This window comes from Odocoileus virginianus, chromosome 5, assembly GCF_023699985.2.
Source record: "Odocoileus virginianus isolate 20LAN1187 ecotype Illinois chromosome 5, Ovbor_1.2, whole genome shotgun sequence".
Taxonomy (NCBI): Eukaryota; Metazoa; Chordata; class Mammalia; order Artiodactyla; family Cervidae; genus Odocoileus; species Odocoileus virginianus.
Genome location: NC_069678.1, coordinates 61,908,925 through 61,927,436, shown reverse-complemented (window position 1 = coordinate 61,927,436; position 18,512 = coordinate 61,908,925). Strand labels below are relative to the sequence as shown.

Sequence of the window (18,512 nt, the reverse complement as noted above, 5' to 3'; positions counted from 1 at the left end):
GTAGCTGATGTATATGAAGTAACCCTCCAAAGGCCATGTAAATATAAACAGTGGAGACAGGATTTGAACCAGGTCTGCTGCTAAGTCTGCTAAGTCACTTCAGTCGTGTTCGACTCTGTGTGACCCCATCCCTGGGATTCTCCAGGCAAGAACACTGGAGTGGGTTGCCATTTCCTTCTCCAATGCATAAAAGTGAAAGTGAAGTCGCTCAGTCGTGTCTGACTCCTCGCGACCCCATGGACTGCAGCCTACCAGGGTCCTCCATCCATGGGATTTTCCAGGCAAGGGTACTGGAGTGGGGTGCCATTGCCTTCTCCGTGAACCAGGTCTATTTAGCCTTAAAACCCATGCTTTTAAACCAATCTGGTCTATTGCTTCATTCAATAAATACTTCAAAAAGAAGCTCCAAATTGCAAGAAAAACTACCCTATTTCATGGAGCCAAAGACCTAAATTCAATTCTTGGCACAATCACTAATCAGTTAGTTATGACCTTGGGTAAATTTCTTAGCTTCTCTGTACCTCTTTGTGTTCATCTATAAAGTATGGAAAATGGTAGTATCTCTCATAAATTTGTTTTAAGGAACAAATGAGTTAATCCATGTAAATTGCTTAGAAAAGTACTTGGTATATGATAAACACTTGGTAAATGTCTGCTATTACTATATTATTACATATTATATATGCTACATTTCTCTATTTCCCTACAGAACTCAATAAATATTTATTTAGATCTACTGCTACATGGACACAATAAAAGATGAATGATACACTGTCTCTAGCCCATGAAACACGACGGGGTGACGAACAGGCAAAGAGATAATATCATCAGAATACACAGAACGCACCATGCAACATAGGATGTTCTGACCAGCCACCTATCGGCACTTACATGTGGTTTCTGTCTCCACTGGATTCCAAGATTTCCAGTCACCATCACTTCATAGCAGAGAACATTTCCACTATCATTTGGATGGAACCGATTCATCTCATTTTCTGATGAAATCAGTAGCATGGAAGTCTCAAATATTTCAGCACCATAATGTTTTGTCAAAGTTTCCAAGGTAGCCAGGTATTTCACCTTCAGGTCGTGCGTGGACACGCTGCTGTCGCAAATGGTCTTGTTGTTAAACTCCTTTAGGAAATCCTTGAAAACATTATTTATTCGCATCCTGGTGAGAAGGTTCCTCTGTCTGATGGACTTATTCAATGTTTCTGGAATATACCGCTTGTAGCTAAAAGAAAGTTTTAAAAAAAAATCTCTTTTTTATGCATAGGTTTGCAAAATAGCTCAGAAACAAACGCAAGCCTGTGACCCTTCCTTCTCTGTGTTGCCAAATGAGAAAGGTTCTACTCCCACAGGTCTTGGAGTAAAACTCAGGATGATAATCATAGGGAGATGGAGGTGAACAGGGACTGAAAGAAAAGAGACAAGTACCTGGTCCATAGATTTTACTGAAATGGAAATTCCTACAGGAATCATCAGATTTTCTGGGTCACAAAGGCAGGCAGCAAAATGGACTTATCTGTTTTTGTTTGCGAACGTCACTGTTCCTTCCCACGTACACTGTGTTCACATGAACACACTGTTGCTAAGGTTCAGCCAGAACCTTAGCAGTTAGAAAGCCACCTGGAAGGTGTCAAGAGTGACAACAGATGCTTCACACGTTCTACTTGCATATCTATTTGACAGCTTTTCTATAAAGATCACAGGTTGCCTTTATAAGAAATAGGAAAAACACATAAAAGCTAGTCAAATACAAAAGACCCAGTGTTTGCTGTGTGCAAATGTCCTAGATATATTAAATGGATCAACAGATAAAGTGAAAGATTAATCATTCAGGTGTTAATGAGAGAGAGAGTATCTATGACTAACAGAATCACAGCAAATGGATACAGTGTGAGAACAAGACCCAGCTTTAAGAGGGGTATGAACACCCAAGAAAAAAAAAGCAAGTCTGCTGGCGGTCAAACAAGTGGGGAAGACAGCCTGAGAAAGCACCCAGCACAGGGGAATCCCTGCCGCACTGATAGTTTCACAACAGCGGAAAACTGTGGAGCTTGAAATCTGTCCCCAACAAATACTGTAACTTCTTATTTAGATTAAAGTAACAGAGGGGAAGGTCAGAGGAGAGCTATTTTTAACTTTAGCCTCATGCAAAAATAAAGAGGAGGTGCCCAGAGCAAATGCCACAGAAACAGGAGAAAGCAGTGTGGCATGTATCTCACCAGTCCCTGCATTTCTGAGGAGCAACTCGTGACCTGCTCCAGACTCTGGTCAAGGGCAAGGAGATACAAGATGTAACCTTACAAAAAGGCACATGCCACCTATCACAGATAACATGGCTAGAAATAATCCCCTCTTCAAAATGACTTGTCTTGGGACAAACACAATAGTGCATCGATTTAAAAATTATATTTCCAGACTTCCCTGGTGGTCCAATAGTTAAGACTGTGTTTACACTGCAGGGAGCATCAGTCTGATCCCTGCCTGGGGAACTAAGATTTCCCCCATGATGGGTGGATGGCCAAAAAAATAAAATAAAAATTATATTAGTGTTTCATAGATAGGTGGAAGTTATACAGATTGAATATTCCTTCAGAAGGACTTGCTTGCAAATGATCATTTTAAGTAAATACAATTTTCTTAAGGTAAACAGTTGATCGTGCTTCACGTTGGAATTAACAGCTCTCCAGTGAACCAGTACAGGCTGGAAATGTATTAGAGCTATATCAAGAAGGATTTTAGGACAGATCCAGCACAAAAGGAAAAAGTGCAGGGACAGATGCCAGTGTCCAGCATGGGCAGAGAGCAAGGGGGAGGGCATGTGGGCCATTCATTTGACTGGTGACCCAGCCCAGAACTTTCACTTCGTACAAATTTCTGAGGTCGTCAGCCAACATTCAAATTCAGGACACAATTATAATTGTACTACCTTTTATTATAAATATCTTTAAAAAAAGCTGGGCTCTGCAGAGAGCAGTAGTCAGCCAACAAATGAGGTGTATGAGAATGTATAAGAATAACACCATCCCCACAATCAATTCTTCAGCCAACAGGAAGGTTTACCTGATGTCCTTGGGGAGTTCTGGCAATTGCATCTTCTTCATCATGGCGTAGTGGGAGATGGCCAGCACGGCCATTCCCAGACACTCGTTCTCAATGTCGTGCCCATCCTGCTCCGTCTTGGGGTCTCGAATGGGAGCCAGGCATTTGACCAAATCATACTGTCCCTTTGGAGCAGAGATGAGAAGAAATGAATCACTGCTTAAGTTTCAAGCATTTCTGATCTTAGGAGGAAGGTTCCCCACACAGGGAAGTGCTACCCAAGAAGCAGTACAGCAAGGAGACTAATGAGATTTAGAGTTTCCCTGGCACCAGACCTCTTTCTCAATAGTTGGGCATGAAAGGGCTTGGGAAATGTTCTCCCCAGGTTAATTCATTCCTTCAAAAGTCATGAAGCCCCTCCACAGGGCTTCCCATGGAAGTGATGGTAAAAAATGTAGCATGTACTAGGCTTGGACTGCACCAGGGCATGGGAGGTGACAGCTGTCTGGGGCTTGATCATTTGTTAACTCCACAATGAACTGAGCACCCACCGTCCCTCCTGATATAGATTTACAGAAAGGAGAAGGAATCCCAGATTCTACACTAGGTCGTGACCACACGTGATATTTTTCAACATCTGCTGTTAAAGTCTCCAATGGTGAAATATATCCTCAAAATACACCCCCTCACTCATGGAGGTATGCCACACATCCCAAGAGTTCATGAGGGCTTCAGAAAACAAAAATGAAAACTAAAAAGCAGTGGCCAATACGTACCTGTCTTGTACAGACTAATGACGACACCATCACTGCTCAGTCCCCTTTATTAAGCCCGGACCTGAGTGCTAGGCACTGTGCGAGGTTCCTCTCATTCACTATTTCATTTAATCTTTACAACAGCCCTATGAGGGGGATGCTAACATCACCAACTCTGCCTAACAGATGAGGCATCTAAGGCACCAAAAGGTTAAATAACGTCACTCACTCAGTTGCTAATTATTGACTAACAAGAACCAATGATGGGCCAGATATTATCCGAGGTACTAGCAACAGACCAAACCACATCCCTAATCTCATGGAGACTCCAAGAGAGAAAGAAGAACAACTGGAAATACACAACCTCAAGTAATTACCAAAGCCAAAGACAAGTAGAAAGACATAGCGCTGTGAGTGCCGGGGACCTCATGAGCGTGTGTGTGTGTGTGTCTGTGTGGTGAGGGGTGGGGGCGGTGGGTATCAGACCAGATGTGACTACAGGGCTGCAGCTCTGCAACTCGAAGCCACCGTCACACTTGGTCTCTTCTCGCCGGCTCCAAGTGGACCAAGCTCTCAGCACGGTACTGTCAGACTTCCTCCAGCTTGGAAAGAGGCAGACATGAAGTCTGGGGTGGTGGTCCTACAACAGGAAGACACTCGCTTTCCCTGAAGCAACTTTAATGGGTTTTGGATGAAGGGTTCTCACCACTGCCATTCTCCTTTTGCCAAGGCAGGACTTCTGGTTTCTCTGAGTAAGAAAAGGACACTGACCACTTCTGCAAACTACCGAGGATCAACAACAATCACCTCTGCCAGCAGTGTGTGTGGAAGAGAACAAAATTCAAAACTATTTTGTCTAGCTGTGATTTTCTGTAAACATCGCTGTACAACTACCTCAAGTAATTCATTCCTAAAGCTCTGAAATGTCAGATTCTAATGTCATACTCACTCCTGAAGTATGGGGCACTCTTTATTTACACTTTCTCTTTCAAAGAAGTAAAAAGAATCAATCCCAGACATGAATATGTGTAAAACTGGGAGTCTGAATTCAAAAAGGCCAATATGAAAATGGCCAGTTCACTTTACTTTTTCCACACAGTATCTGCCTAGGGCTGTGCTGTTTCACTTCTCTGCAGTCTTGGAGGCCACTCCTCAGATGTGTTATGGAAAGTGCAATCAATCAATAACTAAAGCTGTATAGCAGATGACAACTGTGACACAAAACCCAAATGTGAAAAACTACATCCTAAGGAAATAAGGAGAACACACATTCAGAAATATGTTTGAGGCTGTTTTGTAACAGTGATAGTGTAACAGGGGAAAAAAACAACAAAAAGGTTTAGAAACAATGATTAGTTAAATGAAGGCTGGATTTTCCTCTGGATTCCAGTCTCATACTCAACTTCCTACCAGGAATCTCCACTTGCACATCTGACAGGTATCTCTGAAAGAGAGCTCCTTATTTCCAATCCCCCTTCCCCAACCTGCTGCGTCCAGTCTTTCCTATGCAGGGAATCACTCCATTATATGTCAGACACTGCCCAAAACAGAAATCTCAAAATCATCTTCGATCCTTCCAATACCCTCAACCTTCCACATCCAACTTAACAGCAAGTCATATCAAGTCTATCTCCAAAATTAATCACAGATCCATCCATTTCCCTCCAACTCTACTGCTACAACACTGATGTACTTGGCATACAAGGAGCGGCAAGGGGTGTGCATAAATATTCCACAGTGCCCAGTGCCTTACAAGAAAGAATTACCCAGCCCAAAGTGTCAGCAGTGCTGCTTTTGAAAACCTTTGCTCCTCTCCAAAGAAATACTTTCCCTACTCCTCCCTGAGAACTGCAGACACTTTTTTATTCTTCAACGTTCAGTACAAATGCCACCTCTTTGAAGAGACCACTGATTATTCTATTTAAATTAGCTCTCCCCATTCAAACCTCCCTCCCCATATTCCTTATGACAAAAGCTTTTTCATTCATAGAACTTATCACAGTTCCTTGTGTATTATCTATGTGTCATTTTATCTGCTTGTTTTGTTTGTCCAACTCAATTAAATATCTGGGGCTTGCAGAGGCCATGTCTGTCTTGCTCACCACAGAGTCTGCAGCAGCTTAGCAGAAAGTACACAGACACTCAGAATAAGATATTTTCAAATACTACAAGTGCACGGTACATATCTGCATGATAAAATCAGGAAGCACACAAACAAAAATGCTAGGTATCTCAGGTTAATATAATTCAGGTGACTTGAACTTCACTTTCTGGCTCTTCTCTAGTGTCTAACCATCCCACTCACCACCGCTATGACTCAGAGCAGCCACCTCCTTGCCCTCTGTGACTGCTGAGAAGCACCTTCATGACCAGCCCTGCTCAATGACGCCTTCCCTCACTTAGAGCTTCCCTCTGCTCTCAGCGCAGGAGGCACCACAGAGAGGAAGTGAATGGGGTTAGTGGAGCAAGGGATGGGGAAAGGCCCACAAGTGGGATAACCAGCCCCCACTGGATGCTGAACTGCCTTCCCTTGCCCTCACACAGCAAGTCCAGGGTTGGCGAGAACGACCAATCAAACAGGTCATAAAGCATCTAAGCAGCTACCATGGTCGGCTGCACCAGGGAATCTGACCCCTGCCATGTCTCACCCACCCCACGATCTCCAGGCTCCCCTGGGCCCAAATGTCTTACCTGAGCAAACAGATACTCCAGTGAGCTGGCGTCAAGGAGAGGTGTTGCATCTGGAACTTTTTTTTTCTCATAGCCATTTTTCTGCTTCTTTGGAGAATGTCGCCATACTGATTGCTCGTTGTCATTGGTCCCATGCCAGTTGGTAAAATAGAACCTGAAAGGCAGGAAGATGAAGGTTAATCATGGGAAAGAGGACCTTGGCGTGCACGGGAGGGGGTGTCCTGGTTCTACCCAGGGTGATCAGTGCCGCAGGCTAAACTTCCCTGAGAAGTAAGCAAACAGACAGACCTTTCATCTGGGTAAGCACTTCACTGTTTATGAGGTCCTTTTCTTTCATTCTTACGATCACTCTGTGAAAAGCATCCTGCCAGAACCTTGCCTATGACTCAAGGAGATAAGGTGACTTCCTTAAGATCACGGAGATAGCACCTCGGACTTCCCACTGTGTCTTTCTAAACAGGAAAACACTGCTGACTAGAACTAGATGTTAGCCTAGTCACTCACTCCACCTTTAGTGATGCCAGCCTACCTTGAATCCAAGACCTACATCATTCAAGTTTAACATTTCTGAAATCTAGCTTCATCATACAGTCAAGATATACAGTTAATACAGCAGTGTTTTCTATTTCTCAGATTGCTGTTACTGATACTTTTATCTTACAATGAACACAGTTTTAACACAGAAGAAATACATGAACATTATTACAAGCATCAGCTGCAGTGCCCAGACCTAATGAACACTTTATACATGCTATTTAATGCTTGCAGCAATTGTACAAGTTGTGTTTTACTGCTTCCATTTTATAGAGGAGGAATACTGAGGTTCCAAGAGGGTAGGTGACCTAAGACCAAGAGCCTGTTTTCTCCACCATCTGTAAGAGAAACACCAGGAATTCTGGAAGGTATGAAGGTGACTAAGCCAAACTGATCCAGGACAGCTTCAGGTTACAGACTCAGCAGGTCCCTGGGTCTCTCTCCCTTGACATGCCCATGTGCTGAGGAAAAACCATGACAGCATGAGGAAGGAACAAATAAAAATCTCCTCCTCAAAAGGAGCTGCCATTGAACCCAGACACCTGTCAGAGAGCTATCCTGCAGAGCCTGGGGCAGGCAGGATCTGGCCAGGCTCTGGAAGGCAAGGGGTTCTCAGGCACAGCCCCTGCCTGCTGTGAATCCCCTGTCTAGAGGCAATCAGTCAAATTCAACAACATCCTCAAAGTAGCAGACAAGAGGGCACATCCCATAGATAGGGCTACACTGTGAATTTCATGGACCTCACACAGTGTTCCTTTCCTCCATAACAAAAATATTAAAGGTAAATATAAACATAACAACTGTGGTGGTATAAAGCTGAATATAATCCAGGCTGGATTACTTTTTTTCTTGACTTAAAATTAAAACACTTCTGTGGGGACCTAATAACACTGTGAACCCAAAGCTAAGTTCTTCTTAAACAGGAGAGTCTCGGGTAAGGCACAACGGAGGACCAAGGAGGGAGAAGCTGCCGCACTGCCAGGGGCAGTAGCAGGGAGGGTAAAGGGTGGGGAGGGAGTTGGGGCTAGAACAAACAAACACCAGGCAGGCTATGGAGTCTGGACAAGGCACAGGAAAGCCCGCGAGCCAAGCTGATGTGAGGCAGGATCCCCCTGGAAGATGGACTGAAACGAGAGAGGCAGAGAGGCAACAGGTGCCTATGGCAACCACCTGGGCAACACCGTGAGCTTCGTGGGGCAGAGGCCTCAGCTATCCTGCTCATCACTAAACCCCCAGTGCCTGGTACAGAACAGGTGCTTAATACACGCTTGTCGGATGAACGAACAGCAAATGAATGACCTAATTCAAGAAGTAGTTATTAAAATGGAAAGGATGGGTAAGAAGTTACTTTAAAGGTAAAATCAACATTTTACAACTTTCCAGTGATTCTACATAACCCATATTTTATGTAACTTACCAAAGTGACTAATAACTTGATTGTGGCCTTTGGCATCTATCTCTCAGGCAGAAAAAAGCCATATATCTACAGAGTCCACATGCAGCATAAACCATAGCTACAGGACTGTCCCCGTCCATACCCTGCCATGTGAAAGTAGAAGCCTGTAGCTCTCAGCTGCCCAAGAGGCTGGCATCCATGCTGCCCCCAGGCTGAGAAGCCTGTTCTTCAAGGGCAGAACAGAGCACAGGACAGCAGGACTCCTCTAGGATTGGCTGCCCTGGGAAGGCAGAAAGTAAGAGGTGAACCAGCTCCAGCAGCTAAGCAGGAAATCTGAAGCTGGGGCAGAAAAAGAGGGACAAGGCCATGGCGGACTCCTCCGACCACTGAGGGAACTCCAAAATGGAGCATTTTCATCATTCATACAATAAGCTAGTGATCTACTCTAAGTTCTGGGGAGTCCTGCCTGGGAGGAGACAGGTGAGAGGTCTAAATGGGATGATGATGATGAAGAGAGTAACTTAGAGCTTCCAAGTGCTAATTGTGTGCCAAGCACTCCACACACAAAGGCTCAAAGCAGGCCTCTCACAAAGAGATTCGATTCCCAGGTGGTGCAGTGTGAAAGAATCCACCTGCCAGTGCAGGAGATGTGGGTGTGATGCCTGGGTCGGGAAGACCCCCTGGAAAAGGAAATGGCAACCCACTCCAGTATTCGTGCCTGCAAACTCCCATGGACTGAGGATCCTGGCAGGCTACAGTCCATGGGGTTGCAAAGAGTTGGACACAACTGAACAACTAACATTTTCACTTCTGGGCTTCCCAGGTGGCGCTAGTGGTAAAGAACCTTCCTGCCAATGCAGGAGACATTAAGAGATGAGGGTTCGACTCCTGTGTCAGGAAGAAGCCCTGGAGGAGGACATGGCAACCCACTCCAGTATTCTTACCTGGAGAATTCTACAGACAGAGGAGCCTGGCAGGCCCCAGTCCACAGGGTGGCAGAGAGTCAGACACGACTGAAGCGACTTAGCATGCAGCACGCATGGAAGATTACCTGGGCTAATGAAGTAAAGGGATGTCAAGGGTGGAGGAAGCTGTCTGAAAGAGCAGAATTGATGACAGATTTTCCCTGAACCAGTAGGAACCATGGATTTCCCACATCCGCACTGAGTCTCTATGACAAAGAGCCACGCACCCAGCATACCCCCTCGGGGCTGAACGAGGACATTTTCCAAGGTTGCCATCTGAGTGCTGTGAAAACGGCCTTGCTTTAGAAGCCTTCTGGTAAGATGTTCAACAAGATAAGGCAATGTACAATGTCTTCACTACAAAAGGCTGAAGGGAGCCTAAAACAAGGCTGGATCTCTGGAAGTTGCCTATAGTCAGAGACTGATGGCTCTCTATTTAATAAGACAATAAAATGGAAAAAACCTTTAGATTAGTGACTGCTGAAATCAACATCTTCCATAAGCAACAAGGATATATTGTACTATTGTATGGCACAGGGCAATATAGCCACTATTTTGTAATAACTTTAAATTAAAAAAACTGAATCACAGGGCTTCCCTGGTGGTCCAATGGTTAAGACTCCACCTTGCAATGCAAGGGACACCAGTTCGATCCCTGGTCTGGGAAGATGCTACATGCCATGGAGCAACTAAGCCTGTGACCCACAAGTATTGAGCCGGTGCTCTAAGAACCCAGGAGCCTCAACTACTGAGCGCTCCCCGCCTACTGAAGCCCGCGTGACTAGAGCCCACACTGCACAAGAGAAGCCGCTGCAGTGAGAAGCCCACACACAACAAAGAGCAGCCCCGCACTCTCCACTAGAGAAAGCCTGCGTGCAGCAACGTAGACCCCCCACAACCAAATAATAAGTAAGTCTTTTAAAAACGATATTGAATCATTATGCTGTACATATGAAACAAATTACAAATTGAGTATACTTCAAGAAAAATAAATAAATAAGTGTAACAACGGAAATGTTTCAGGGAAAAAAAATCAACACCTATCTAATTGCTAATAAGACAAAACCAGTAAGTACCCTCAAGACAGAAATTGTACACTCCTTTCAAAATCAATTATTAAACCTGGGCCACCAACTCCTGATATTACAACATGCTAATGGAAAAAAATTAAGGATGACCTAAATAAATGTAGTATGATAATGGACTATATTCCTTTGCAGGATGATATGGAAGAATACTGCCAGAAGGAAGGAGGGAGGAAGGGATCATCAGACAAATAGACCCACCAATGAGAGATATGCCTTCCTTGCAAGTTCTTGAGAAAATTATACTACAGATGATTACATAGTCTAAGCTTATGTACAGATATTATATACAACAAATTCTCTTTAGGTTTCTATAGAACCTGACTAATGGACAGTGAAATTCATTTAGATAAAAAGCAAGAAAATATGATTTTTCTTAAAAGGAATAAAGAGTATGTTTGTCTTATATTAAGATAAATCATAAAACAATAGCTAAAAAGTTACCTAAAAGCAGAAAACTATAAAGTACAAAAATACTGCCCAAAATAGAGCTGGGATTCCACTGAAATAGTCACAAACATTTATTTTCATATTACACCTTCTTTAGTGGTGAGATGATGAGGTTTCAAAATTATGTAGTCTGCTGTAATGCAAATATTTTAGCTTAGGGTGGGATCTTTCCAAGTTCAAACTCTTTCCAAGTTCAAAGAGTTTGTGGTAACAAGGCAATATCCTGTTGAAGCGCAGTGTCAGGTACAAAGTCAAGGTGCCAAAAGTGAGGCAGCCATGAACTTCCTGGCAGCTAGCAGTAACGTGTGTGTGTGTCCATCTCTGTGCAACCCTGTGGTCTGCTGCCCACCAGGCCCCTCTGTCCATGGGATTCTCCAGGCATGCATGCTGGAGCGGGCTGCCATTCCCTTCTCCAGGGAATCTTCTCAACCCAGGGATCAAACTTGGGTCCCTTACATTGCCTGCACTGGCAATGGGGGTGGGGCGGGGCGCGGGTCTCTACCACTAGCACCACCTGGGAATTCCCAACAGAAATGGGGAGCTGTCAAAGACAGTTTTTCATCATGAGGCATTCACATGACCAACGAAGAGGATTCTAGTGCTAACAAGACAAGTCACTATGTATGTAACTTTGAGTAACTCACTTGTCTTTTTTGGACATCAGTTTCCACCTAAAAAACAGGAAGAGCTGAATAAGGCAAACTCAGGTCCCTTTGAAGTCCCATATTCTACCATTCTAGACTCTGAGTCTAAAAACCTAGAGGGAAAGAACCAGAACTGAGTGACAAGCCTCCTTCCCAGACTTCAAGCTACAAATACATGCTTCAATGTTGCGTTGCAGAGCCAACCCCCAGACCACAGGAACAAGATTACACTCTGAAAAATAAATCCAAATTTAGCCAGAAGGCTTAGCTGGGTGGGATGAACATTTCCCTAAACCTGGGGCAGGAAATCTCACAGGACACACACCTCTCAAGGTGAGACCAAGGGTGAGTAAGGAGGGAGGAGAAAAGTCAGCCCAGGGTGATTATCAAAGAACGTACATCTGGTTCAGCTTCCGCTGAGAAAAACATCCAGCCACTGCAGAATGGTAATAACTCTACTGACCTCTCAACGGAAATAGCAGTTAAGATACTGTGGAGAGCCTCTGAGATCCCCAGGCTGTTCTACATGACCCTGTGTTCCAGTAGCACCTGAGCCAACTCACTGACTAAATCCCCTCTAGGTACGTTAAGATCCTTTTCAAAAAGGATTCACCCTATTTATCAGCTTCTCTGATAAATACAAGTGTGAACCTGTGGTTAACTGGTGGCAGGTGGTTTACTTGCTAAGTCCATGGGATTCTCCAGGCAAGAATACTGGAGTGGGTTGCCATCCTTCTCCAGAGAATCTTCCCAACATAGGAATCGAACCCAGGTCTCCTACATTGCAGGCAGATTCTTTACCGACTGAGCTAAAGGGAAGCTTGTGGTTCACTAGTATCTAATACACACACTTCCAATTCAACATACAGATCAAACATGCTTGTAAACTCAAGAGACTATAGTGATGAAGTACTGACTATGCCACCTTAGGAGGCTATGTGACACTTAACAAAGTCTACAATATGGGAGCAAAGACAAAATATTCACTAGAAGAAAAATTAAAGCCCCACTGGACCAAAGTCCTCAGGCAGTGGATTGAAACACCCACCTCTTTAGAACAAGACCAAGCTAGGATTTCTAGGTTTCCACTTCAGGCAGTGTTTCTCAAGCTCTCTAGTAAGAAACATCTCATTATACAATGAGCTAATACATACGGATTACATATTAAGAAACATTTTATTATACCATGGCCTAGACATACAGATTATATATTAAGAAACATTTTATTATACCATGACCTAGAACATACAGATTAATCTCAAACTACAGCTCTAAAAACAATATTCTTAGGTTATGTATATATGCTGATATTATCTATTCTCATCTATCTCTCTCAAAAAATTTCTGGTCATAACTCTCTAAATTAAACTCATAACCATAATTCGCTGAATAAAAACTCTGCTGTAAGGTACTAATTCTATTCAAAATACCCTCTGCTTTTTAATGATTTCTTTTCTAAAATGCAACAGAGGAAGGTGATCAAACTCATCTTGAATTGTTTTCCAAATACCGAAGAAGTCCTTTCTCATAGCAAGCAAATACAAAACTTACAGGTTACAAAAAATGACTACACTGCCTCTTGGTAAGTGACTTAGGTCTCCAGGCTGACGGTCGTGCGTCCCTGCACAGGAGAGACTGGCAGGCACCCGTACCTCATCCGGTAGTGGAGCCGGAGTGACGTCTTGTCGTCAACGGTGATGGCGCGATTCGGAGCATACCAGAGCTTGGTGCTCTCGTCATACAGGGCAAAGAGGTTGTGACACAGAGGAGAGATACCTGGGTAAAAGTAAAGAAGGGATCAGCAAATTAAAGACAGATAGATCTGCCCATCTTTTTTCACAGCACCACATACGCAAAGACCAGCGATTCTCTCATCCAGAAAGAATCCGAGTCATATTTGCGTCCTCTTAGGGCTAAATACAACTTCCAACCATGCACAGTCAGGCAGTTTTAAACATAATAATAAAAAATCATGGCTCCCCAGGAATATGGGCTATAGCACCTGGCAAACCAGGTAAAAAACCGTTTAAAAATAAAAGTCTAATAATATTTCTCATTACAGTGTCTGTGACAGTCTTACCAAATCCTGATTCAAAGAAAAAAGGCCATCTGAGAGAGTCCCAGACCCCACCTGTTGTGCACCTTGCTAATCACAGTGAGAAGCACTCTTAGAATTTGAGAAATCCTTGATCCAGCTCCTACAGAGTGTTTAAACAGTTCTAACATACTTTGATTACACATTAAACATGCAAATAAGTTCCTGGCAGTAGCGTGTAAAATGTGTGTTAGAATAAATAACCAAAGTGATTATCCATGATTAAAATCTATTACCATAAATGGTAAATACACTTTTAAGGTACTCTGTATAGTTACTGAAGTATCTTTTACTAGCAGCCAACTAGCAAGAACATAACTGTTGACAACAGGTAGCCTTGCCTCCCTATCCAACTAACCACCTCCTTTGATAGAGAATGTTAGAAGAGATTAGAGAGATGAAGCCAGTAAAGTACCTTTCCACTCAACTTCTGAGCCCATGATTAAAATTACACACACCTGTAACCTAAAAGTGTAGGGGAGGGTAGGAGAATGATTACAAATAATCAATTATTGTTGATATTTTCATGTGTGGTCAGGCCTCAAACAAAGATACAATGAACTTATATGGTGGGGGAAAAAAAAAAAGGAGGAGGCGGGGAACATGAGGTAGCTGGCACTTGATTCCCAACTCAGATATGTGAAGACAGACGACACTGACTGGGACCCCCAGTGACCCTGCCCACCTAGGCAGGGACGCTCTCCTGTGCACATACTAAGAAGTTACAGGTTTCTTGGCTTCTTCATGCTTCTGCTGAATACCTCAACTTCTGATTCTCAAGCTATTTGGGAGTTACTTCTTCAGAGTTACACTACTCCATGTAGCAGAGGAGATGGAGCTACACTTCAAAGAGCTTTTCCCTTGGGAACCATGGTAAATGGCTTTTGGATCCAGTATTACTAGGACTATATTTCAGGTAAACAACGGATTTTCATTCATAAACTGGCTTCTGTGGACTGGTCTGGAAACCTAGCTTTTCTTTATGGATATCTGCATTTGAATATGAAAACACGTATTTGAAGCATAATTTATCTGTAATCAAATAGATAAGTCTACAACTCTATTCCAGGTCTGATTGAGACAATATCACTACTTAAAAGGAAGATCAAAAATACCTACACAGCACCAACATTTACTGAGGGTTTAGTATCAGGCATCAGCCTAACATACTCTACATCTATTATCTTTTAATTCTCCTAATACCTCCTGTGGTTATGTATTATTTCTGCCATTTTACAGATAAAGAAACTCTGAGATTTAGTCTGATTCAAGGTTGTTCAACTAGTAAAATGCAAGACTGGCATTCAAACCCAGATAGAGCCACCAAGGAGGGTAAAATAAAGAGAGATAAAAGAACAAAAATCTATCCTATCTATACTGGTAAAAAAAATGAGAATATTGACCCCAAAACATCATGTACCATAAAAATAATAATAGCTACAAGAATCTGTGATATTTCATATTCATGTATTAATTTCTGCAACAATCCCGAGTTGGTTACAAAAGCTAATAATCATCCTCTACAGACTGGGCTTAAATACTGGTGCCCCAAACTGACCCTGAGACCAGAGTAACAGGATGGAGGGGCTGAGTCTGTCTGCACATTCACAGGCTCTCCCTCTCATCTCCTGAAAGAGCAATTCCTCAACCTCTCACTAACTGCAGCCCAACAATTCTGCACAAATGATCCTTGCTAACAAACTAAGTTTATACCTGCCAGGCTAATGGCAAGACGCTTGGCTAAGAGAATAAACACCATAAACCAAATCTCTTAAAAATGTCTTAGAACCACCAATTTACATCTAGTTGTTTGGCTATTAATAATTACAAATACTTTTAAAGCTGCTGTCACACCAACTTCTTCCCTTTTATTTGAACTCTGGTATTTAAAGAATTTCAAGCAGAAAGACAGATCAGAAAGAAAATGGGTTTTCTAGACAAACCTAACTCAGGGCTGGCTCTAAGACAAGGTAGCTTATTCCGGGAACAGCCATACAATCCCCCACCCCACCCCCATTGTAATAGTCCCCAGAGTTGCTCTGAGGACTAAAGATGAAGTAAGTAAAGTATGGAATCAGGCTACCTGCCATCACAGCTAGTGAATCCACCATGATGAAATGAACTGATTTTTTTAAAAACAGCTGTACAAAGCTGTACGACCATCACCAAGCTCCAAATGGATTAGATCTTTCAGTTTCTATCAATTAACTTTACCTGTCATTTAAAAGCAGGTAGGCAAAAACTGCCAACGACCCCAAGGTTTAAAGGCTAATGAAAGTGGCTTTATTTTGTTAGTTTGGTTTCCCACCTTCTGAGGGCAATAGGCTAACTTTAGTAAGAGAAGCTTCACTTAAAAATATATAAATATAAAAAAAGGATTGTGTTGTTCACAGCTTCACTGTCCTTCCTTTTCACAACTTGGCAATCTGACCAAGCCACAAAGTGACACTTAACTTCTCACTTCAATTTAGCATCACAATATCGCTGGGGTGGGGAGGAGGGTGTCAGGCACAAAAGAGGCAGGCCATGGCAGCCTAAGGATAGATCACACTTTTCAGAAGTTTGAAACTATTAACATATTGAGAGATGGTACTTACTGAGCTTGTTTAACTTTGTGCTTTATTCATTTAGTGCTGACATTCCAATTTCATAGGTACAGGGGAAATAGAAAACTAAGCATCATTTTCTCAGACCCCATTAATGACAAAGAAGGAATAAGTCACTTTGCAGTGAAGACAGTAAGCAGTGAAATTTTTAGAATTAAATTCACTGGCCTAAGGCTGAATGCCAGTCAGTGGCTGAGGCTGGGCAGAACAGCTGAGCCGCAGAACCCAGCCCCCCCCACCCCCGGCCCACCTCCCGGTGGAGCTGCCAGGGGCAGGGACCGGGGCCTGCCCGGGCAGCCGCTGGTACTCACAGCACTCCTGCGCCGCTCGGATGCACAGCTCCTCCGCCGTGTACTCTCCGCCGCCCAGCCGGAGGGGCTCCCTGTCCGACAGGTAGAAGAGCACTTCCACCCCCGGCTCAGGGGCCTCCAGATTCATCTCCGCCTTCTTGGAGCTCCTCATTTTAGCACAGAAGGCCATGGCACTGCAGTCCTCTTTTATATTTAGATACTGGAGTGGAAGGAAAATGAGATTACATGGTCATTCTAGGTGCTAAAAGTTGGTCAAAGAGTGTTTTGAAGGGAAGCAAGGAGAAAGATGTGGTTATTAGATAAGGACCTCCCTCCTGCCCCTTCCCTCCCTGAAAATCAAACGCATGGGAACTTACAGCAGAAGCAACCATGGAAGGTAATCAATTATGCACCCTAATGAATAAATTATTCTAAGACCATATTCTCAAAAATCAGAGTGATGTAGACATGACATAAATTTATATTCTCTATTTCCACACAAGTTGTAGCTGAAAATTGGGCCTCATTCTGGAACCACTGATGTTAATGTTACTAATATTCCTGCTGCCACTGGACCTACTGGCACAAATTACACTGCCTTTTAATTTTATGTCTATCTCACAGTAAATGACAAGCTCAGTGAGGGCATTAACTATCCTTACTTCATGCCCCTAGAATCTCACTCAGGGCTGGCTCTGAGACAGTGCACACTAAAGGACTACAGACTCGTGTTCATAAACCACATGGACAGAACATGAGAATTAATGAGTGCAGCCAGGCCCCTTCACCTCACAGACGGGGAGGTCGATGGGCAGCACTCTGTGGCACCAGAATGTGAGCGAGAAGCCTTGCTTTCAAAGATCAGAACCCACTGGTGAGAAGTTTGCAAATAAGTTACTCACTTGAGCCCCCTTGGTGGGGAGAACAACTAGAATCAAAGAGACAACCTCAGCAACTTAACCTTGGGTGCAGAGAGAAAAGAGGGGGGAACTAGAGAAAGTCTCAGGTGTTCTTTCTCCCCCTCACCCCAACATCAAAGGCCTCAAACTAACTTCTCTGACCCCAGGTTCCTCCTTTCCTCCTGCCTACCAAGCCCACCTTCACTTAGCCCCCAAAGCACACATCAGATCCTCTAAAGATTCCCCATTAATCTAGAAACCAGCTCTAAGCTCCTAACAGAGGCCTTCCCTCAACAGGCTAGCTAGCTTCATGGGACTCATCTCACATCACCCTCAGTCTCTTCCTTCAGGCTTGAAATCCACAAAGCTGCCATCTTCCTATTACCCACCCCCTAGTCCACCCACCACCAACGTAATTTTTCTCATTTTCCTGCCTTTGCTCAGGCTGATCCTCCACCAGGAGTACCTTCGCACCTTATTCCTTTCATGACAAATTTCAATTTTCTTTAGAACTCAGCTCAGATATTACCTCCTGCAGGAAGCCTCCGCTGAATCTCCACCCCACCTCTCCACCCCCTGAGTTAGATGCCGTCTCTCACACTCACCACACTGCACTGAGCACGCTGAACTACGATCCTCTTATTCTCATGTCTGTCCTTCTCTCCATCCCACGTGCTTTGAGTTCCTTAAGGACGAGCACAATGCTGTCCATCTCTGTATCGGTGCCTAGCACAGGGCTTGCGGAATGACCAAACCAAGCTATAGAAGGAGGGCCACTGTCAGTTCTCTTCATCAAACTCCTGTGCTTAGTCTACTAGCTGCCCTGGTGAAGAGACACTTACAGGAAGGACACAAACCAGGTACTCCTCAATGCCACAAACCAAGAGGCATTTGGTTTTACTTGTCTAATCACCAAAGTAAATCTGAAGATCAAATTTTTTCCAAGACCAGGCTGAAAGATTAGCTCGTAACTCATCTTAAGGTTCAGATCAACTCTCAAACAAGAAAACCAGCGCTGGGCTTCCAACTCTACCCTCCAACGAAAAATGAGAGA

The 18,512-nt window shown here is 43.6% G+C and overlaps 1 protein-coding gene across 5 annotated transcripts in view; it reads right to left on the bottom strand.

The window, feature by feature from the left end:
• The window catches only part of JAK1 (Janus kinase 1), a 243,824-nt gene that overhangs the window by 36,359 nt on the left and 188,953 nt on the right, over window positions 1–18,512 (bottom strand). For all 5 annotated transcript variants that reach the window (XM_070468032.1, XM_070468029.1, XM_070468028.1 and 2 more), the window contains 5 exons: window positions 16,581–16,779; window positions 13,221–13,344; window positions 6,495–6,648; window positions 3,070–3,233; window positions 892–1,234 (listed from right to left, as the gene is read on the bottom strand). In XM_070468032.1, the coding sequence (XP_070324133.1) occupies window positions 892–1,234; window positions 3,070–3,233; window positions 6,495–6,648; window positions 13,221–13,344; window positions 16,581–16,779 (984 nt within the window). The remainder of the gene's footprint in view (window positions 1–891; window positions 1,235–3,069; window positions 3,234–6,494; window positions 6,649–13,220; window positions 13,345–16,580; window positions 16,780–18,512) is intronic.